This window comes from Lathamus discolor, chromosome 4 (assembly GCF_037157495.1).
Source record: "Lathamus discolor isolate bLatDis1 chromosome 4, bLatDis1.hap1, whole genome shotgun sequence".
Classification (NCBI taxonomy): Eukaryota; Metazoa; Chordata; class Aves; order Psittaciformes; family Psittacidae; genus Lathamus; species Lathamus discolor.
In genome coordinates, this window is record NC_088887.1 from 21388386 (window position 1) to 21412268 (window position 23883).

General features: G+C 39.6%; 1 protein-coding gene across 17 annotated transcripts in view; it reads left to right on the forward strand.

Moving 5' to 3' along the window:
* CMSS1 (cms1 ribosomal small subunit homolog) overlaps positions 1 to 23624 on the forward strand; it is a 258974-nt gene extending 235350 nt beyond the window's left edge. For 15 of the 17 annotated variants that reach the window (XM_065676584.1, XM_065676587.1, XM_065676589.1 and 12 more), the window contains 9 exons: positions 2731 to 2831; positions 8157 to 8228; positions 11773 to 11902; positions 14428 to 14487; positions 15168 to 15270; positions 16701 to 16761; positions 17607 to 17694; positions 19995 to 20083; positions 23354 to 23624. In XM_065676584.1, coding sequence (XP_065532656.1) covers positions 2731 to 2831; positions 8157 to 8228; positions 11773 to 11902; positions 14428 to 14487; positions 15168 to 15270; positions 16701 to 16761; positions 17607 to 17694; positions 19995 to 20083; positions 23354 to 23437 — 788 coding nt within the window. In that variant the 3' untranslated portion in view covers positions 23438 to 23624. Of the gene's footprint in view, positions 1 to 1554; positions 1595 to 2730; positions 2832 to 8156; positions 8229 to 11772; positions 11903 to 14427; positions 14488 to 15167; positions 15271 to 16700; positions 16762 to 17606; positions 17695 to 19994; positions 20084 to 20345; positions 20442 to 23353 lie in introns of those variants that run through there. The other 2 variants (XR_010612157.1, XM_065676600.1) reach the window with 2 other exon arrangements.
* The last annotated feature ends 259 nt before the right edge of the window (positions 23625 to 23883 follow it).

The window sequence follows — 23883 nt, forward strand, 5'->3', positions numbered from 1 at the left end:
CACTCCTCCAGTATCTCTGGAGTTAGAGCAGAGAGGCAAAAGTCAGTGGTGGGTTCACAAACAGGAGCTGCGCTGCCAAAATGCAGCGCAAGAAATTTCCCAGAGGAAGTGTGATATGAGGGGAAACAAGCCTATGGTAATGCATAGTGGTAACACTAACATCTTTTAAACTTTGAGCAGTATGCTGAATTATGTAACTTTTTAGCTTCTTCTAATACAGTAACATATCTGAGATTTCAAAGTGGCCGGAGTAAGTGGTCAGTGACTTCGGAGAAGAACAGGCTGTGTGGAAGGAGCTGTTGCTGTGCAGGAGCAAGGGTATGATGCAGGAGCTCTTGAACATTCTCAGAACAGAAAGGAAGAACCCAGTATATTGGCACAGATGTTTGAGCTGTAGTGTAAGGAATAAATTTGTTAACCTTCAGCATTCTCTCTTCCCCTGTTTACCTGCTGCTGTGTGTAAGGCTGTACAGGGCTAGGTACACTTTTTTGTGCATTAATAATAAATTTATAATAAGGTAAACCTATATTCCCATTGATGGTGATAAAAATAAAAACATTTTTTGAATACTCTCCACTTTTTACTTCAAGGGGCCAGTGAACTTTCCCAGAAAACTCACCTTCATCTGCTGTCTGATGAACACTGTTAGGACAGTAGCAGTTGTATTGGGGACAGTTGTTCATTCTTCTTGCTCATGATCCAAATGGCAGCTTATAAGAAAAGTCAGTCGTCTCAATTTGTCCCTCAGAAGACAGGGAAATTAGCTCATGAGGGCAACTCATGGAGATCAGTGCCACATATTTCCTAGTGTGCAAGTAAGCCTGAGATACAGAGTTTTCACCTCCCTTACTCATGTACTTTGAGAAGAGATCCCAGAATGGCTGCCTACCTAGTATTCTCTGAGGTTGAATTACAGCAGCAGCTTAATGTTACAGTTATGTGGTAATGTTACAGCCTGTGGTAAAGGGTTGCCAGTAGTGACATCCCTGCTCCTTCCCTGCCACCAGCCACTTGCCCACATGGGATCTAGGACTCATGTGGCTATTCTCCATTCAGCTGCTGATTTTGTGGCTGTTCCCAGTAAGAGAAATAGGCAAGAAGATCATCAGAACTGCAATGTTCATTTGGTGCATGTTTGTGCAGTTGCTGTAGATCTGGAAAGCAGAGGCTTTTCTTCGTGGATGCTCCCTTAAGATTTCAGAATATGCTTTAATCCTGTGTTGAGATGCAAATGAGTGCTGCCATTTCTTCCATGGTGTTTGTTTTGGTCTGAACTAAGTTCATTAACATGCTTATCTAACCCCTTCACTTATGAGTCTCTTAGTTGTACTGGACAGAAATTCTCTTCTCAGTTGCTGCTCTGTTTTTAAAGTTCTTGTAGTTTGCCAAGAATCTAACCTGTATCAAGTGAGATTTCATGACAGATGATATCCAGCTTGCTAAAACACTCACTGATTTTTTTTGCTAGCTTTCTACTTGCCAAACCTTTTTGAAGTCTAACAGCTGTCACAACCCAACTTTAGGATGCTGTTACACAAGCCTTTCAGAGGGGGAAAAGGAATTACAAGATGGTATCTCTCTTTACAGGCATAAGTATGTACCCATTTTGTTACCTGTTGTGTTGCATTAGGATTTTCAAAGCTGCTGCCTTATTGCCATATAATATATAACATTGCACCTATGGATGAATAAAGATCTCTTTTTTTCTCCTTCATATTCTTTTACTTCACCTTTCACTTAAATTCTTTGACATATCTTTCACATACCCTTTCAGTTACCTTTTATTGTTAGGTACCTATTTCAACATAGAATTAGTAAATACCAGCCATAATTTATTTTCTCTCTCTCATGTGTTCTCTGGCCATCAGTTTACACTGCTCACAGGTAGTGATTGCGTAGATGTAGTTATATCATGTGTACTTCAGGTGATACTTAAGAAATTGTACTGTTCCTCTTCATTAAAAATAAATAATCTTGAAGCTGAAGTGAATTTAGAACTTCAGAACGCAGGAGATTGCAACAGTGACTAAGTACCAGTTGGGCGGAAATACTCTAGATACAGAAATTGAATAATTCAGTTTGATGGATCTTGATACTTCTGACAATGATCAGGGAAGTAATTCAGTCCCCAGCAGAAACTTTTGTGTTTCAGCAGATATTAAGCACTAATATAGCAAAAGGGAAATGTTTCTGTGGATATTTTTTTTTTCCCCCAAAGTCTCTTTATAGATAAAAGACATGAAGAATAAAATTAGTAGAAACACCTTAATTTAGTTTTCTCTCAAAACATAACCCTTTTTCAGTCTTGTAGACATTCTGCTAAAACTTAGGGTATAGTGCCTTTGCCTAATAATTACTGAAGTAGGAGAGACACAAAATGTACATGCAGAAAAGGGCTGCGTGTGTTTTTATACAATAGGACATTATACCAATCTTTTAGTTTTTCCTCTTCTAGTTGATTGGTGGCAATAAGGCATTTGGAGCTTTTAGATGGAGGCTGGGAGTTCAGGTTGTGTGCACTTTTGTGTGTGTTTGGTTGTTTTCTTCCTTCATCTGTACAACTTGTTTTAGTAGGAGGAGATGACTTATTCTGAAAGAAGTGTCAGAAAACTTAGCAAGAAAGATATATTTTGACAGTGATTGTATGGACCATAGTCCCTATTTTTGAATGCAAAGATAGGAGATGGATTTGAAAAACAATAACAAAACCTCTTCTTTTTTCTCCTTAGATCCTTCAGAAGATGAAGCTGTTGAGAAAGCAAGTGACAACAGGACAGCAACACATAAAGATTCAGATTCCAAATCTGCTGTGACAAAGAAAAGAAAGCAGGTTTGTAAATGTAGCAATTGTGTAGAGCACAGAGATGATACTGCATAAGGAAACATAGTCCCTTTTTTTCAGGAAAGGGACGGTTTAATTCACACTTTGTCTGATCTCTTAAGTAATAAGATTGTTTTATTAAATTATTTTGCTTAATTGGAACTGATCACAATCCAGTACATTTCAATAAACTCACTCTTGTTTTGTGCCAGGCCTGTCTGTTACAGCATGACTTCATAGCAGTGAAAGCCTGGATGGTGCCTACCGAGTGTCCTCCCCTATAATCTTTTCTCTTTCCCGAGTGTCCTCCCATATAATCTTTTCTCTTTCCCTGCGCACACAAGGTCTCGAAAACTGTATTTATGTTCTGTACAGCATGTCTACCCAATAATCTCCTCAGTGCAGGGTCTCAGTAAAGAGGAATTTAGTTCTACATGGATTGATATTTTCATAGCCTTTCGCTAATAAAAGCTTCCCTTAAAACCAGTAGGAACTGTCTTGTTCAGCATTAAATGCATATGCCAAGCAAAAGGCAGCAAGGTTTTTGACATACAGCATCACTCCAGCTACAGCAAAAACGAGTCATTTAGAGGTCAGATGATTTTAAGAGTCTCTTGTTTGAAGGTAAATTTCTTCTTCCTTCCTGATACTGTACAGCAGACCCAAGCGAATGGCTGTCAAACAGCTAAAATTACATTGGAAACTATCTCTCCTTGATGTTACGGATATTAATTTTGACCTCTACATCAATAGTAAATTCACAGTGTGAATGCAGCTGCCCAAGTGAAAACCATTTTCAGAGATGGGGTTTTTTTGGTAACAGAGAAGTGTTAAGCAATTACTATGCTTCGGGGTATCTTTCCAAGGAAACCAGAGGTGAAGTGAAATAAATAAATATCTGAACTGGTTCCATGTTTTGATTAGGAAAGAGAGAACAGAGCAATACAGGAGAAAGCTGTATTGCCTTTGTACATGCTCTACCAGGGGTCAGATGCTGAGGACTTCAACTCGAGGAGGATGCTTCATTATCTTCACTTCAGCATTTAGAACTAAGTTAAGACAATTTGTTTGGAGAAGTTGCTTTGTTCTTTCCTTTCTATGAGAACATAAAATAGCCATTACAAGTTATCCTGACAGGGTGGACTGGGACTGCTAAGCTATATCAGAACACAGGCCACAGCTCTTCCTGTCATATAAAAAATACTAGTTTGCATTTTGGAATTGGGTATTTTGATGTCTAGCCACAAAACTCCAGGAGCTTCATGGGAGCTTAAAGTCATGGACGTCATGTTTGCAAAACAATTGCAAAATCAGATGTGTTTACAGGAAGCTAGTAGTTTTGTAGTTTTGGTGCATATAACATAACTTCTTTTATTCATCCCTGCCTTATTCACAGGCTGGAAGCTGTTCCACAGTGGACATGGCACCTTAAAGCCAGTCAGGAGACAATCAAATAGAACTGCAAACATTTATGTTTTTAGTTTGCAGGCTGTCCTCAGGCTTACAATGAAATGAATAATTCGTCTCCAAACTGAATGGAGCATTTGATGTGCTTACTTTGTCAAACACTAAAAGTCAAGAGTATATGGTTGACCTAGAATGTAAACTTCCACACTCATGCAAGAATGTTTTCACTGTACATACAAATTTGCAGTAACTTGGCAACACATAAAGAAAAAAATTTGTTAGAAATATAATGCAGGAAATATTTTATGTTCTGCCTATGATTAACGAACAAAGAATTTATGACATTTTAGGTCATAAATCACTGGTCTCAACACAAATTTCCTGTTTTCTGCATTTTAAGAACTTCTATGTAAAAATAGCATAAAAACACAGAGCGCAAGGGAGCCATGTCAGAAAACAGTTGATTGTCTGCTCTGTGTCTTGCATAAGAAAAACATGCAAATGTCATTTTTTTAAGGGTGGTATTTAAAGAGCTATTGCCTGAGTAGGTAGGCAACTAACATTTCGATAGGGGTCAGAAGTTCAGTCTAGATCAGATGCCCAAGTATTTTAGACTGCAGATCATCAAAGATAAGTAAGCTTACAACCACTCACCACCATGAAGTTTCTCTTTTTCTTATGGCATTATTTTTAATGTCGTAATACACTGGACTTATTATTGCTGGGCTAATAGTATACTGTGCCTAAATATATATATGCTGTTATAAAGGAGATAATTTTGAGTCTTAACTTGCTTCTCTGAAGAAGCAAGGCTTTGGCTACAAGCCTGCTGTGTACTTCTGTGACTGCTTTGTACTTCTCTTGCTGTTGAAATAATGGCTTGCATACTGCCTTCAAAAAAGAAGCTGTGGTATTTGATGGTACTATTAAACAACTGAATGAGGGGGTATCAGTGAGGAAATTTTGTTTCTGTTAGAGAATATTTTTCAGCTCTGTGCCATAGTTTTATTCTTTTCTCATGCAGCTGCCTGTTGGGAGTGTTCAGCATATTTATGTAAAAGAATTCACTATATATATATGGAAGGAGAAATGGGCCTGAAGTGAATGCATAACATTTTTCAATATGCTGAAAGAGCAGTAGCACTTTCTAGGATAGAGAAATGTCATCCTTTACTGGAGGAAAGAGATTCAGGTTGGCCCCTTTCTGCCTTTTTGATTGCTTGTTAATATCCCTTGACTAAATCAATCCAAAGACTTGTTCTCCGAATAAAGTATGTTGAATGTGGAATTTATGATTAAAACACCTGGCAAGTGGCCTTTGATTATCTATGGACAGATGGGATGTGTAAGGGTAGAGCAGGAATTGAAAGCAGAGAACCTCTGTTTCAGTCTCAATGTGTGGGAGTGCTAATTTTAGGGATAGGAATGAAAAAAAATGTATGGTGGTGTTTTAAAAGCACTTGAATCAGAGTCAGGAGAGAGATAATTAAAAAAGAAAGAACGCAAAAATAAAACAAGCTTATTTTAACCTTGCAACAACTATTAGTTGAAGTGAGTTTCTACTTGCAGTAATTCCCTTGATTTCTGGTGAAGATAATATCTGTTCATACCCGAGAAAATCACAGGGACATGTGTCTCTTGTTGAGGCAAGATATGGTCCCTATCACTTCTCATGGGTAGGTATTGATCCAGCCCTAGTTATAGAGCGCTTTGCTGGCTGTAGCCAGTCCTCAACCAAATTGTCTCTGGTCATTCCCAAGTACCATTTCAAATCTCAACCAGTTTAATGGCCACGTCTGTACAGTATTGCTGCCTTTAAAAGTGCAATGGCTGTGTTTGCATCATGGTACAGAAAGCAGAAGCAAGCAGTAGGTCATTTGTGTTAAGCATGATAGTATCCTGTGTTTTTGTAGCTAAATTAGCCAGGGGAGTGGAGAGTAAAAGGGAAATGTAAGCATAATGTGAACAATTAAACTCCACAAAATGTTCCTAATAAGGATGTGAGAGTGGGCTTGGAAAGCCACAAAGTACTGGGTAGGGTCATATAGTACTAGTTGTCATGAAGTGTCCTTCTGTTAAGGGAAGTGCAAGGAGGACTCAGAAAGGCTCATATAGTCTGAACTTCTGTTAACTTGTCTTTCATCCTGTTGAAACTGCCCTCACAAGGGAACAAAGCAGCAGCTTCTCTGGCTTTCAGCTGGGCTCCCTTTTCTGCTGATACTTTTTTTCCAGGCTTTCCCTAGGGAGCAGTGCTGGATTTGCTGTTCCTGAGTTTTTAATGCTCCATGTGATGAGACTTCTCCACTGTTTCTCACAGGAGCAGATTTTTCCAGCCAAATGCATCCTAATATTAAGGAGCTTTTCCCTGCAGCTTAACCTGTTGTCCCATTGCTCTTTATCAAGTCACTTATTAAGCTCTAAAACCCATCTATGTAGATTAATTTGCATTTCCATGAAGCAGAAGTCCCTAAGAAGGCAAAATTAAAAGGAATCACTATGCTTAAAACAAGGAAAGCCTGTGCCTCAGTTCCTCTGTTTTGGACCATTTTAGGTATCTAAGGACAAATCCTAAACCTAGCTTATGTGAACAGGAACTCTGGTACAAATGGACCAGTTCAACCTGCTCACTCAGGCACACAAGAGGGTTAATGGTAGCAACACATGCTGTATGAAGATTATTCTGAAATGCACCATGTATTTTGCTTGTGTGTATTTGACCGTGCCTGCTATGGGGAGTGTCGTGGTTTAAACCCAACCACAAACCTCATCCACTCACTCTCCCCACTTCTTGCCCTCCCCCTGCTCCTGGAGGGACGGAGAGGAGAATCGAAAAGAATGCAACTCCCACGGGTTGAGATAAGAACAGCCCAGTAACTAAGGTATAACACAAATCACTACTGCTGCCACCAATAATAACAGTGCTAAAGGAAATAACTAGAGGAAAGAATACAACACCTCAGCACCAGCCGACCAATAACTCACCCCACTCCCCCCAGCCGAGCACCGACCAATGCCTCCTCCAACCCTGCAGTCCCACACCCGTTCCGGGTCACTCCAAGTTACATCCTGGGCACGACGTGCTGTGGTATGGAATACCTCTTTGGCTAGTTTGGGTCAGGTGTCCTGTCTCTGCTTCCTCCCAGCCTCCCCTCCTCCCTGGCAGAGCATGAGGCTCAGAAAGTCCTTGGCCAGACCAAACATTCGAGCAGCAACTGAAAACATCGGCGTTATCACCACTGTTCCAAGGCCAAAAGATCAAAACACAGCACTGTACTAGCTCCTAAGAAGGAGAAAACTGACTGCTGCTGCTCAAACCAGGACAGGGAGACAAAGCAAGAATGAGGTACAACAAACTCAAAAACATGTTTTCCTAAATTTTGTGTTACAAATGTAAAAGGAAATCCAGGGTATGATTGTTTCCAATTATTCTTGCCCAGTTTCCTGGCATCTTTCACTGTCTGGATGATCACCTTAGACCCAGTTATTGTAGAGCACTATTGGCAAAGTTTAGACAAACAATCACACACAATAATAGAGGTTAAAAATACAAAGTTTGTGAAACCTTTTGTTCATGTTTTCCTCTTGATTTCTTTTTTAGATGTGTCAAAACGTGCTTTTCACCATTTTATGGAATTGTGGCTACAACTTAGATGTTTCAACTTTCTGTTCTTTTATTCTACTCAATTCTAGATCAACATAGATCTCAATTCCAAAGTTACTCCAGATACATGTAACTGTAAGAATATGATCCCTTCTGTAGGTGGGGAAGCTTGGTTTTGTTTTTATTTCTCGAAGCAGCATTTTACTTTCTGTACCCCCTCTTAACTCCCTTTGGTGCTTTTTCTTCGCCCGCCCCCCTCCCCCCACCCAGTGATCAGATATCTGATGTTGAATCTTTCTTTTTTTTTTTTAATATGTGCTTTGCAGCCTACCGAGTGTTTTCTAAGTCAGCCAGAAGAAAAACAAGAGACTCCTGTAAAGGCAAAGAAGAGAAAGAAGGTACGAATGTCCTAGCGAGTGTTTGGGAACTGGGCAGTGGGTGTATGTGTTATTACAAGATTCAGAACTGGGACAGCCTTGTGATGATGAGAAGTAACATGGTCACAATGTTGGAGCCTCTTTTAGATGCAAATTCCTACTTTTTTGACTCCATTCAAAATACCCCTTCCCAACCTGAACTGGAGCAACGTGTCTGTACTCTGCACAAGGGTTGTATATGTCTACACTGTTCTTGCAAGTATTGAATACTGGGAAAATGTAACTGCACCAGGGGTAGGTGGAATTTCAGTTCCTGCAGAATCTGCCCCATTCCATAAGTGCGATCAAGCTCCAACTGCTGTTTTATCTTTTAAGCCAAGAACTGTCCTTGTTTGCTCTTCTCCTCATAGCATAACTGTATAAGTAAATACCCTGCATTGTCTCTCTGGCCATGTTTAATCCTCATCGTCAATAACAAATATACTCTGCAGTCTAGATGGAAATTATATAGTACCAGGAAAGTTAATTGTCCTTCAGGATGAACTGTAAGTAGTTGGCTCCTTCACAAGGCTGAGAGGTGGCCTTTTTATGTTATGTCAGGCCTCAATTATCTAGGAAATGGGAAGAGGGAAGAGTGGGATTTTGTTTTAAATGCAGAAGTGACTGCAGTACTTGTTCTACTGCTGCAAGAGCAAAAGCATCCCAAGACTGAGATTGGTGAACCAGACCTAACAAATAGACCCTATTCTCAGGCAAACAATAGGCGCTTAGTTACACCTTTGGTTTCAGTGGGGCTAGGCCACTAAGTTGACATACACAGCCTGTCAGAAATCAATCAGGAAGTATTTATCAGGTTGATCTGTGGGTTCCAAACAAAGTATTCTCTCAAAGTAAGGAAAAGGGGGAAAAAACCCGTAAACCAACACTCTGCTTTTAAGCATCTGGAATGAATTGCAAGAAGAATAATAAAACATCCTGCATGAGAAACCTTTCCTCATTTCCCCATCCTCCTTGAAGGAAGAGAGTTTGCTCAAGTGTCCTTGCTCTTGCTCTTAGGGAATTCCTCATTAGTATCAGGTTTCTCCCCTCCAGGGTGCCATAATTTTCCTGAAGGAACGAAGGGACCCAACAAATGACATAGTGGTCCTGTAGAATAGCACCTTATGCTGAATTACCAACTAAAATGAGTCTGATAGTTCTGTTTTGCTGTCTGCTAAATCAGAGGTTCCCTAACGTGGGTTGCTTAAGAGGCAGGTATTGAAGCTGGGGCTGGAGAAGAGCAGCGGTTCATAGGAAGAACAGCAAAGAGGTTCAGTTGTGGGCCCCATGCAAATGCTGTGTGTGCTGCAGATGGCTTCTGGTCATTCTTTGGGAAGACAGTTATTGCATGGCAAAAAATACAGTGGTGCCAAATGAGAGTGTATCTTGGGAAGGAAGGGATGCTGTGAGTTCAGGCACTGCAAAAACCTGCCAAACAGCCAGATGTCCAGTGGAAAGTGTTCCAGGGACTGCAGAGGGCTTTGTACCAAGCCAAAGGCAGGCTGAGGGGAAGGCATAAGGACCTCATTTTCGTGTATCCCATGGTCAAAGATTCATTTGGGGCTTTGCAGCACACAGTTGACTTTTAGCAGAGGTGAAATGGACAGTAGCCAAAGAGGCAGACAGCTGGGAGAGGCAGCCTTTGCTGTGGTGTGGAGTGTCTTCAGCAACCCCCATATGGCTCTTCCCTCTTCAGCCTTCTGTCCCTTATGCTGTCATTACAGGTGTATTGTGCAAGACGGAGAGACAGAGTGCTGAGGTATGGAAGAGAAAGAGGGAGTGGGTGCTGGGGTGGAGTGAGGGAAAGAGGGATGGAAGATCTGTCCCCTATGTTGAAATTCCTGCTATAGCTTTCATCGAAATTTCCAATTATCTTTGCTGCCCCGGACCTTAACCTGCTGAATTTGCCCTGAAGGTGCCCATCACCCCTCCAAAGCTGCCAAAAATGCTTCTAGGCCCACCTCAGTTGTCCCTGTAATCTCACTTTGCCTCCCAAATTTGTGCCCTTTTGCTACATGCTAGCCGCGCTCTCCTGCTCCTTTTCACTTCTAAGCTTGTACTGCCATGCATCCTCATGAGGCAAGTTCAGTTTAGCTTACACAGCTGAGAAACCTTACTGTGGTCTTTCCCAAAGGAATCTCTTCTCAGTGAGAATAAGAGGCTTCACATTCTTGCCATTGTCTCCAGGCAATCCTTTAAAACCTACTGTTTTCTTAAATGCTGGCAGATCATTCAGACAACAGGAACCCATGGCTGTTCTACTCCCATGATCCATTTAATTATAAGGAAAAATACAGCAACACTTCCACTTAAGTTAAAATTCAGACCCAGGTATTTGTTAACATTCCTAAGGTATAAAACTGTCGTGGTTTAAACCCAGCCACGCAGCTCATTCAGTCACTCCCCCCCTTTCTCCCTCTTTCTTTCCTTGCCTGCCCCTGCTCCCGGAGGGGTGGGGAGGAGAATCAAGAGAATGTAACTCCCACAGGTTGAGATAAGAACAGTCCAGTAACACAATATAACAGTATAACACAAACCACTGCTGCTACCACCAATAATAATGATGGTAAGGGAAATAACAAGGGAAGAGAATACGATACCACCGCCGAACGAGTTCGACCCAGAAGAGAGCCCATGTCCTTCTGGGAAACTCCCAGTTCCCTCCCTGGGCATGATGTGCTGTGGTATGGAATACCTCTTTGGCTAGCTTGGGTCAGGTGTCCTGTGTCTGCTTCCTCCCGGCCTCCCCTCGTCACTGGCAGAGCATGAGACTCACAAAGTCCTTGGTCAGAGTAAACATTACTTAGCAACAACTAAAAACATTGGTGTTATCAGCTCTGTTCCCAGGCTGAAAGTCAAAACACAGCGCTGCACCAGCTACTAAGGAGGAGAAAAACTGACTGCTACTGCTGAACCCAGGACAAAAACACAATCATTTTGAACTCATGTCGAGGCTCTAAAAATTATTAGTTTGGTTTACAAGATACACATTTGGAAGAACAGAGCAGGTGCTGAACAATTTCTAGTTGACTTCTGGTTTTGTGAGCTCTATGACTCATTTTCATCACTATTTTTTTGTATTCTGTGAATACACCCAGCCATCTTTCCTTCCAAAATAGATAGGTAGTTATCTTGTTTTAATCAAAATATAATCAAGACACATATAACCACATGATGCCTGTTGTTATGCTTTAAAAATAATAAATTATGAAAACCCCCTGAATTTTCCAACTGAGAGTTAAGTGTAAAAATAACAAAACTCACAAACCAGCTTTCAGTTCATTGAGTGCACAAGAGTTTTGTCTTCCGGCTCAAGGTCAATCTCATCAAAGTGTCTGAACTTACATCTGAAGTCTGCATTCTCATGATGACAGGAATCTTGTCCCATTGTGTTTTTCTAATTAAGCTGTAATTAAACCATTGTAACTGTATAAAGCTATCAAGTAACAATTATTTGCAGTGGTGTTAGCCAAAGAGCAGAAATTACAAAAATGCCATACTTACCCATTTTATTTGTTTCTTATAGAAGAAAATTTCTGATATTTTGGAAAAATCCACTCCAAAACCTGGTGTTCCTGCAGATCTGCAAAATCTGCTTAGCCAACATTTTGGTGAAAACCGTTCAGTGATTGAAATAGAGGAATTAAAGCTGTCAGGTAACTTTACGCTGTGTTTAATAGATAAATACTGTTTTTTCATGGTACTGTTGAGCTCTTTTTCTGCAGAAGAAAGAGGATTTTGGGGACAGATCTTGAGTTGTACTTTTTATGGAAATATATTCTTATACGATACATTAATTTGATATTTAAGTAGAGATGTTAGTTTCTTTAGAATAAGTAAGGTTTCTTGGAGTTACAGAAATTAAAAGGAACATTATTTAAATGTGTCCTTTTATTGCAAAGTATTAATCTCAGGAGCTTGGTTTTCTAATAGGAATTATATGAATCCTAATAATAGCTTCCAAGATGCTGAGAGACTGAAAATGTATTTTATTTCTAAGTTTATCACAGTTGATCTAGATGCACAATACGAGGACTGACAATAGGAGTAGACAAAGAAGTAATGAGACATCATTCTCATGTGGCTGAGATCATAGAATCACTGAGATGTTGAATGGTTTTTCAAGGAGTGGCATGAAATGACATGATGGCTTTGGTCCAGGTGTAAAGTGGCCAGGTTTTAACCATGACGAGGACCCTTTTTGGTTTCCTGTATTTTGTCTCCAGTTAAAAGCCTGTGATAGAAAAGGCAAAGCAGGGTAGAGCAGGGTTAGCTTCTGTCAGTTGGCGGTTGCATTAGAGATGAAGATAACAATGAACTTTTCTGCTTAGACTGTGGATGAGGAGGCATTGTCATTTGACAGGCACTGTCCATTATTTTCTAGTAGTAATCATGAAGAGCAAATAGCCTGCTAACTAACCTACGTACATACTTTTGATACTTGAACTCTTAGTGACCTGTGCCCAATATAGGAGCCTTCTAGCCTGGCAGTGATTTCTCTGTTTTAATATTTAAGCCTGTCTTTCTAGGTAAATATTCTCCTTAACATCTGTGATTCTAGGTTGACCCTTCTTTTTTTCTATAGGGCAAGTTCAGCTTTCTTGTTGAATCAAGAAAACCGGGAGAAGTCCCATACAGATTGCTTTGAAAAGCTTGTGTTAAGTACTTTTAGACCTTTAGGGTTTTTAGCAAATAATAAATCGCTCTGGTTTCTTTCTTACTAAAAGAGCCCTTTAGGCTAGTGAAATGGCTCATTTCCATATGGATTAGCTCTTGAGCTGGATAGAGATATTTTTTCTTTCTTTTTATGCTGGGAGTTGGAGGCCTAGAGTGCTGTGGAGTTTACAAACTTCTACAGCTGTCAAGTCCTTCATGTCAAAGCACTGAGCAAGTAACAAGCAACTGCTTGGAGCTGTGTGTTCTTATTAACTGACATGGTGAAAAGGTCAGGTTTGTAGACAGCATGGTCTCTCACTGCAGTCTGGAGTGTTTTTTTACCTCTTTCTGAAACTCATTTAAAATTGTTAATTTGAAGTGTTGTTAGACTCTTAGTGAAAAGTCAGTGATTGAAGCTCATGTCCTTCAGAAATGATCTATTAGAAGCCACCAGCATCAAGTGCATATTTTAAACACAATTTTACAAGTAAATCAGCTGCTCATTCTTCAGTTGTACATTCGTTCCCTTTGGAGCTCAAGTTCCAGTAAATGTCAATCTCTGAGTTTAATAAAAGGGATCAATGCAAAATAAAAGTTTTAGCAAGACAACACCTGTTAAATGGAAGATACAGTGATGTAGAGTGGCTGTGCTCAAGAAACTACACAGGCAGGACTTTAGCTAGGCATCAGCTACAAACTACAGACCAATGTTTGTCACATTGTCTATTCCAGTGGAAATCATGGATTGATGCTGCCAGCACTGGTACAGTGCACCATGCATGTGAGCATGAATAACGTCTGGGGAAACCTTATAATTTAGTTAAAATATGTCAGCAGACATCCATAGACAGGCACCCTGAGGTGCTGTGCTTCATGCAAAATGATGCCAAATACATAGGTTCCTGAAGACAGAATTGTTAATGCTCTATGGGAGCATATTGTTCCATCAGGCAAAGACCCTTGACAACAATGGCAAGTTTTCAGACAATTTAATTTTAATCACCTTCTTAAGAACGTAGACTTTTCTAGACAGACACTGGAGAAAGGACCTTCCAAAGAACATGTTAGGACCTTGTCTTTCTCCACTGCCTCTGTGCGAAGCTTTAAATGCCTGCCACAGAGTGCTTGTAAGACTTAACTGGTTAACATAGTGACCAGCTTAAAAGATAGGCAGTCATTGGGAAATAAAGGAAGAGGAAGGCATTAAAATGAAGTGTAGGTGTTATGATTAGGGTCAACATAGGTAGATTATCACAATATGAAAGGCCAGAAAGGAACAAACTTACTGACAGGTAGATTATTGACAGATTCTTGCATTTACACATTATGAATTGTTTGGGTGATCTGCAGATTTATTGCATCATAGGTAGATTAACCTTTGATTCACAAATGGTAATTTATTGATGATGGGTTTCAACACACTTGTGATTTCATTAATATAACTAGTGGTTATCCTGCAAAAGTATGTGCTTCTTTTCCTGTTAAAAATACATCAACAGAACAATGTTTTCCTTTATGTTTTCAGATTCCTGCTTTTTGCCAGCCAATGATCTCACCCACAGTTTTTCTTCATACCTGAAGGAAAGTGAGTTAAAATGTTGGTCTGGATGAGATGAAAGTTGTATGGAAAATAGTTAATGCAATATTATTGATTCTTTTATCTGTACCTGCAAATATTTTTAATTATTAAGTATTAATGACTTTAAGGGTTTGCTTTTTTCTTTTCTTCATGACAGGTCTTGTTTTTCTGGCTCTTTTTTAACTCTCACTTTTCTTGTATCAAAATTTTGTAGAGTTTCTTTTGATGGCTAGGGATTACTTGGCAGTAATTTATTGTGGCTTCATAAATAGGTGTATGTATTGTCTTGTAGTAAAAATCCTGCAGCTGTCTGCTGACATGAATCAAGAGAATTTGTATTCTTCTCTTTATTTATATAGAACTTCTGGTCTGGTAAATGTTTCCTGCAATTGATTTTCTGGGATAAAAATTGCCATATGTGGCAAATAAAGACAGTGTCACCTTACAAACTGTTGATTTTTAATGCTTATCTAATTTGTTCAGTTATGTGATATTTCTGGATTTTATTTTGGTCATTTTATTTTCCAGTTTCTCAGCCATGACTAAATTGTTGCCAGAGATCCAGACCTCATAGGAGTCAGCATGTGTGTTCTTTCCCTGGCTACCATTCATCATGTACTCTTGTAATTTAAAATTGTGGCATGTCATACATTCTGTGTATGTGTACACGGGCTTTTTCGTTGCAGTCTGTCCTAAATGGGCAAAACTCCGTAAAAACCACAAGGAGAAGAAGTCGGTGGTGATGCTGGTTATCTGCAGTTCTGCCCTTCGTTCCTTGGAACTCATCAAGTATGTCAATAGCAAATGTTATGTTGAGGTTGGCAGTCAGTCAGAGGTTTTGTCTTGGAACCACAGACATAAAGGCAAAACTGGGCCACTGTCCTCTGCTAGCCAACAAATTCACTGACTTGAACTAATGCAATATCCCTTGCTTCTTTAAACTGTGGGAGTCTGGTGTTTGGTTTTAGGTTGAAGTAACAGTACTTCAGTTGCATAGAAGTGCTATTTTTATTAAAAGCAAAAAATAAAGTGTAACCAATTTGGGGGAAACATGCAACATCTTACATCTGGGAACAGAGTAAACCCATAAAACATCATGACCCGCCACTAGAAATCATGATTTTGCACTAAAGGCAATGAGGACATGCAATTCCGGGGCATCAAGTGCCAATGCATGCATCTGGACTGAATGCTTCCAGGTTCTCAGCTAGCTCAGCCTGGCAAAACTTCTGTGCAGAGATGATTTTCAGTGTGCCCTGTCCTCTTCTTTCCCTTTCTTTATCCTCCCCCTTCTCATTCCAGGAGTCTTGATGGCTTTGATGAATTAATGTATACCCCACAAATTTCACCATTGTCTTTTGTGTCTTGACCCCATTTCCTGTGATTTTCTGTCAGTTTAGCGGAAGATGGATAGTTGGGAAGTTTGACTCCATGCCACAGATGGAAGCGTATATACAGCAGATGCGTTAGTAGTGCTTACCCCCTGCATGCAGATATTGCCCTCTGAGACTTAAGTGGTTTATATGTATACTTGTGTATAAACTTTTAGCTTTGCACAGGAGAAAATTAAAATTACATGCACTGCAAAAATCATGCAAACAAAGCTGTCTCAAATGGCATTCATTAAGTACTGAGTATGTTGTGTTCTGCTTGATTAATACAGAACATAGAGTTTGCTACTGTGTGCCAAAATGGAGTGTCAGAAACATAAGTGAGGCTTTCTGACAAATGAGGTTTGGTTAACTGGAATTGGAATGATCTCTGCAGTAAGGACTGTAGCAGCCTATGTTTCCCCAGCAGCCACGCTGCAGGAAGACTCTAAAACATAGATTGGTCCATGCACAGATCTTTCCTTTTGTGCACACACATGCATGTTTGTTCATGCCTATATCTCACTAGCTGAGATATTTTTTAATTGAAATTTGTGGATTATTCAGTTTTGAACTAAGTTAGCTATGAAAGCACAGGCCATAATTATTAAATATCTGAAAAGCTATCTTAACAATATTGCCCCCTACTGATATCTTCTATTGTGTTTGTCCAGTTGTTGATGACCATTGATCAAATAGCAAACAGGAATGTATGTAGTGTTTAAAGTACAAGCAGGGGTCAGTGTCTCAAGCCCACTGAGAAACGCCAATTAGTTTTACCTTCCCTCTCTGTGGTCTTAATCTCAGCCCTGATGCTTGCATTTCCTTTTTCCATATTTTTATTGCTAGGTCAATGACAGCATTTAAAGGAGACTGTAGAGTTCTCAAGTTGTTTGCAAAGCACATAAAGGTAAGCGAGCTGCAAGGGAATTCTGATAGAATAACTAAATGACTAACTAGTGATGTTACCATTTTCTTTTTAAAGCGTTTAGCAATAGTGCCTTTCATATAGCGTTCTTTAGTAACATTGGTTGCCATTTGAGCGATCTAGTCAAATATCATCTCCCATATCTCTGGTGCAATCCTATGCAGAATGTAGATGCTTATGCATTTGCAATGTTTTAAAGATGTTCCACATGCTTGTGAAGTACTCATTCAAATGGCTTTTGCCTGTTTAAATAGAAGGTTCTCACACATAGGTTTGTAGAAGCAAACTGTACTAGCAGCCACATTTGCATTCTGCCACTGAATGCCTGGATACCCAATATGCATACCTGTTGGAGGGCACACATTGTGCGGATGCTGTAAGTAATGAGTGAACATTTGGCCTTTGATATAAATGCTGTCAAACACACAAATGTCACTTGCTTTAATTCACCCTTTTCCAGTGTCTTCATCTTACAGTTTAGAGCTAATTCAGCTTTACCAGTTTTCCAGATATTTCCAGATACTTTGTTTAGATGCTGAAGGAAGCATACTGTTCTCACCTCCAAAAATAGCTGGTGCATTAGCAGATTTTCAAAGTTGAAAATGACTGATCTTCTAAAGAAGTGTGATGCTCAGATGGCTGTTAGATTTCTTGAACTTTCTCCCAGATGTATCAGTTTGACAGTTTGAAAGATGAATAGCATTTGATATTTGATGGTGTTCTAGAATGAGATACTGTGAGATTTTGAATTTATTTCCAGCTCTTTGCAAAGAAATTTTAAAACAGTCATGGGTTTACTGTGGTTTGTCTTTCTCTTTCCAAATTAGATTAAAGAACAGTTGAATATGTTGGAGAAAGGCGTGTTCCACATTGGGGTTGGAACTCCTGGGAGAGTAAAAGCGCTAGTGGAGCAAGGTAGGAGAGCAAGGAGGGTTTTCTCCGAAGGTATCTTATACTTGGACTCATGAGAAGCGAGACTTAAATTGGTTTTGAAGTGCTGAGGTTGACATGAATCTGTGAATTTGGGCATTAAACTGTACAGTTCTGTTTCTTCACTTCTACTATGTCAGTCAAAATTATGTCAAGATTTTAGTAGTTGATTTTATGATCAATTTAAGCTGTCATAAATCAGTATTAGCAGAGAAAGGCAGAGTAATACTTCTCTTCCTTCCTAGTCAGTGCCCATTTATTCCTGCTTCCTGCTTCTTGTGCTAGCCCAAGAGTCTGTTTGGCAGCTCAGTGAACTGATCCCAATTAGAACTGATCCCAATTAAAACAAAACCAGTGTGCACACAAAATCAGGTAACGAGCAGACAGAGGTGGGGGACTTCCTCTTTTGGCAGAAATACTGATTTATACTGACTTGAAAGTGATTACAAAGCCATGGTGTAAGATACAAAGCTTCAGGAAACCAAACACTGCAAGCAATCAAAAGGAAATAATGGCAGAAGTCATTGTATCATATGTCACTGTGAGCTCAGTGTAAGCTTTTGTGAGGGGTGAATGAAAGATTTTTTGATGATTTGATTTTATTTCTGATTTGCCTGTAGTGAAATTAATTATGCTATGTAAATCTCTTTTTCCTAAATTTTGAGTATTTTTAATTATTCAGTAGACATTATGTACACTAAGAAAACAAACAAAGTGACAAGATGATAAGGCCACAGGCTGGCTGTGGATTGGAAGTCTGTTGCTCTTTCCAGAGCGGCACAGGAGTAACATACTTTTGTTGCTTCCTCTGCCCTCTATTGACGTTAAATCATTACTGCTCAGCACATCAGCACATTGCCATGAGGGTGGTGAGACATTGGAAGAGGTTGTTGATGTCCATCCCTGGAAAGCGTTGAAGGCCAGGTTGGATGGGGCTTCAAGCAAACTGGTCTAGTGGAAGGTGTCCCCACCTGGCAGGGGTGTTAGAACTAAATGATCTTTAAGGTCTCTTCCAGCCCAAATCATTCCATGATTCCATGTTGTGTGGAGGCAGCTTGTGGCAGGGACACAAGGCATATCATCTCATCTCAAGATCTGCTCCTTTTTTGACACCTTAGTGTAGAGTAACAGCTCACTAGAGAATGGAGAATAGTCAAAACTGTGATACAAAAAGTTGTGGCCATCACCAGAAGACCAGGGAAAGATAGAACAGCTGGAGGGCCAGTTTTCTTCTTTCACCATCATTTATTTGGAGGATAAAGGAAGTGTTCAGCAGTGCGACTGACTTGACTCACATTTATGTAGCACCTAGTCCTCTAAATTGCTAAGCATTGTCAATTCCCATTAACAGGAGTTTTCAGGCTAGGGTCCTTGTAACTTACCAGCTCCTCATCAGCTGTGGAAATTCAGTTCCTGAGGTTTCATCAAGAAGAAGCTTGAGGAATTATTTTCTGGCAGGATGTTAGTTCTTGACAAGCCTGGCAATGGTAGTTGTTCTGCTTTTGTGTTTATCTTCCAAAAAGGCATGGGTTTATGCAGTTAAGGGAGTTTGCAGTATCAGTGCATTGGTTTTCCAACCAGCAAATGTAATACTTAAGTGTTCAAAGATTAGTTTCCTTGGAAACAGACAGCAAAAGATATAAAAGCCATAAGTAATTTTGATAAGGACGTCATAGTATCTGTTGTGGTTTAACCCAGCCGTAAGTGAGAACCACGCAGTCTCTCACTCCCCCCCTTCCCCCCCTGCTCCCAGAAGGATGGGGAGGATAATCGAAAGAATGTAACTCCCACGGGTTGAGATAAGAACAGTGCAGTAACTGAGGTGTAACACAAAACCACTACTGCTACCACCAATAATAATGATGATAAGGGAAAACAACAAGCGAAGAGAATACAGCTGGTAACCACCCGCCGACTGATGCCTTGACTGATACTGACTGCCTGAACGAGCAGTGAACTAGCCCTTCCAGGTAACTGCCCCCAGTTTATATAGTGGGCATGACGTGCTGTGGTATGGAATACCTCTTTGGTTAGTTTGGGTCAGGTCTCCTGTCTCTGCTTCCTCCTGGCTTCCCCTTCTCCCTGGCAGAGCATGAGACTCAGAAAGTCCTTGGTCAGACTAAACATTACTGAGCAGCAGTTAAAAACATCAGTGTTATCAGCACTGTTCCCAGGCTGAAAGTCAAAACACAGCGCTGCACCAGCTACTAAGAAGGAGAAAAAATGACTGCTACTGCTGAACCCAAGACAGTATCTTAGTAGTAAAATTTATGTTGCCGTTTTAGATGGCCTGTGCTTGGACTCCACAAAATACATGGTTCTGGATTGGAACTGGAGAGATCAGAAACTAAGGAGAATGATGGATATACCTGAGGTATTGTATAAGCACCTGTGTATATTATATACTATGTATTCATTACTTTTTATTCTAATGCCCAGATCCTGATCAGTAAGGCTTTCTTTCTCTAAAACTGACCTTAGTGGTGTAGAAATGCCAAGAACTCAACATTTGACTGGCAAATCTGTACTCTCAAAAGATTTTCTTCCTTCTTTGTTACAAGTCTCAGCTGTGACTTCCACAGTTGTGCTGCCAGTTTCTCCTGTTTATGCTAAATGGTTGTTCTACCTGTTCTCAGAAAGTTCAGTAAGAGGACTTTGTGCAAAAGTTTCTTCAAAAACTAAAGAAAACTTGGGAGAAGTTTTTATCTCCATCTGAGAGCAAGTGACTTCTTGTGAGTAAATCTACAGATAGCTATCCTTTGGGGATTGGGTGGGGGTTGGCAAGAGGTAGGGTACGAACTATGTAGAGCCATCCATCATTGATAAACTCCCTGTAAGATAATTCCCCATTCTTCTCAATTCTGTAATCCAGCTTTCACATTTATTGCTGTGACAAGGCATGTTTACTATATGCTGTGGGACATCAGCTGGTATCTACCCAGAGAGAATGAAGGAGGCAGAGTCCTCCATCACTTGTTGTAAAGCTCTCAATTTCCTGCAAATTGTTTCTGCTTTTTTGCACGTTTGGAGCAGGCTGACATGCAGAATCTCCCGTGAGAAAGATTTTTTGAATATAGACATTAAGCTGCTTCACGAGTGAAACAAATCATCAGTCATTAATCCTTCTCTGCGCTTGTCTGTGCGTTTGAATGTGCTGTATTGTACAGTCCCATATATACAAAGAGACGTATTTCTAATAATCTCAGATAAAGCACCCCGCAAAAAATACATAGCAGAAGTGAAGTAGCACAAACACCAGCTAGGAGGCTCCCTCTTGTGGTGAATACATAAAAGGCTTTTTGTATGGTGGTCGCATTTACGTGTAAGTTTTTTAAAGAACAGAGAACATGAATTCACAGACACAGCAGTACAAAAAGTTCTGGTTGCAGTGGAATGGATTTTTTAAATCGACTGAAGAAGATATACATACAGTAGACTATAGGTGATCCACCTCAAAAACCTGAAGATACGGTGCTAAGATTTTCTTTTGGGCTGTTGCAAACCTGAGCTCTCCCTTTCAGTTCTGTGGGCGGCATCACAGCATTTTTGCATGAATATAGGCCAAAAGTTATAGGACTCCAGATGATTTTTTTTAAAGCAAAATCTTAAGGCTCTCTTAGCATAAAATGTTTTGGCTTGGTTCATGTTAAAACCAAGTAAGAAGGAATGTTACACCTTCATATATATTGTGAACATAAGGAATAGATATTTATGCTTGGTTACAGAACAGTGAATATGTGATTACAGAAGAGCGTTCAAACCTGCACTTGACTCAGGTAACACAACATACAGGAAGGTTTTTGACATCTTGAGCCATGTAAGTGGAGCGTCTTGCAGCTATTTGTCCTGCTGCAGACATCAGGCAGATTCCTGAAATTTATTTATAAGGAATTTCAGCAATAAAAGATACCCAAGTAATGTTTTGGAGACAAGACATCTTAACAGAGTAGATACCAATGGGATATTTTGCCAACTTGCAGACCTGAAATATGTAATAGTCCTAGTGAGCAGAGGATCTTACTATTCTACTTGTATAAGAATTGTAAATACATCCTATGAATAGTCATAGGTTTTCTCAAAGAAGAGGGGAATTATAGTACCAAAAGTGTAATTTAGAGAATTGGCAATTTGATGTATTAATTTCTTTCACACATTTTTAATTGTGGAGGCAAAGTTGTACCCTGAAAATGAGAAATAAGTCATAGTCATGCTATTTTCAGTGACATCAATTGTTGATAATTCTTTGCATATCTAAGGTGTTGCATTGCTAAATTTCACTGTAATTACACAGAAAGCAAGAACAGCTGGAAGCATGTGTCCATTCTACTTGCTGGTTTTGTATTCACCTGATGTTCAGTGGAGAATTGTGTACACAGTCGTATATTCTGCTAAATATATCAAATTAAAAACACATGAATCTTCCCACATGGCAGTCCTGTATCCCATCATACCCACATAATGAATGGTGCCCTGATCCACTGCAACCTCAGTTGCTTCAACATGTCATTAGTTAATGCTGTTGGATTTTTCTTCTCCCTCTTTCTGCTTCCCACTTCATTCATGCCAAACAATAGAGAGAAGGAAATAATACAAAGAAACCAGGGAGAATGAATGAGTTTATCAGGCTCTCTCAGCACACTGGAGTTACACTAATATATAATGGTTTAAATAAAAATTGATTGTATACTTTCTGATCTGACCAAAGGATACAGCTGTGAAATCTTTGTGTGGAGAGGTTGATGGCAATACAGAGGTGTCTCAACTCCTCGGATTAGTTGTTCGTAAATTCAAATGGAGGGTTTTTTTAAAACCCAACACAATATTGTATTGTCTGCAAACAATACAGACACTGAGACTTGAGGAAGTTTGAAAATACAGAAAGTTTCAGGCCTCATGAAAGTAAAAAGGTTTGTCAGAAACAGACTTGGGATAGAAAGACAAATGTTTTCACCCTTATGTAGCACATCCAGTGTGGAATAGAAATTGTTCAGGCTTTGTCACATCATTTGTTCCTGTGCAAAGTGGAGGCTCAGAAGGATGTAATCCTCAGAGAAAACATGCAAATAGGTTCTTTGTAAGTGGGAAGAGGGAGCTATTTATGTACTAACCATGAGGGTAATCTTGTGTTCCTGCTGAAATATGTAGTCAGTATTTACTCTTGAATACACTTGTCTTTTATCTTTAGATAAACAGTAAGCTACAGCCATATACATGTTACAAACCAAAGTACTTTGCATGTAGACCTGACCTTCATGCTGTTTTTCATTGATATGTGTCAGACACAAATGCAGTTGTGGCTGTTGTGGTGTAGTACTGCCCTTGAACTACTTGGTACCGGTTGATACTCTGGAAAGTCCTTAGGGATTTTGCAGCCCAGGACAGACCTCTTGCTATGGCATGCTTTATCAGCAACTTTTTTGTAGCCATGTTAGATGGGACTTCAGGAGCCATAGTTGTACTTTAGGGTTGCAGAGCAAATGCTAAGAGATTTTACAAAATGGAAGCATTTAAGAACTCAGGTCCTTGTATGGGAACCACTTCTTTAATTTCTAGTCCTACAGTAAATGCCTGAGTAAATAAATACTGGTACTTAGCTAAAGCATTAGCAGTAAATTTTGATCCTCTCTTTGATTTTTGTTTTCAGATAAAGAAAGAAACAATTGACCTACTGGAGATGAGTATTATAAAGCTGTGCAGAGAGGGGTCTGTGAAGCTGGGACTCTTTTAATGATTTTACCAACAAGGAAATAATTTGCAGCTGCATTTTACTATTATATTTCCTGCAATTGGAAAGTGATTAACAGGTGGTGGAATGAAGAAGTTTGACTTTTCAGAGGTCTATCAATATGGAAAGAATGCCCATTGCAACTTTTTCTGAATTTTATTTTAATAATAAAACAGAAGTTTTGCTTGTAGTTTTAGTATTATTTTTATTGTAGGAACAATGTGATATTGAAATGAGAGTTACATCACATTCACCTGCTAGATTTACTACTACTATATGTCACTTCTAAGACTTCAAAGATGAGCACACTTGTGTCTGAAAGCCTTTATACAGCTCAATTTTCTGTTATCTCGCCTTGCTGTCCTAAAGGAGACATTTACTTCTCTCATGAGAGTGGTGATCTCGTTCTTGCCTTCAAGGGTCTTTGAAAAGGTTGTATGAATTTCAGT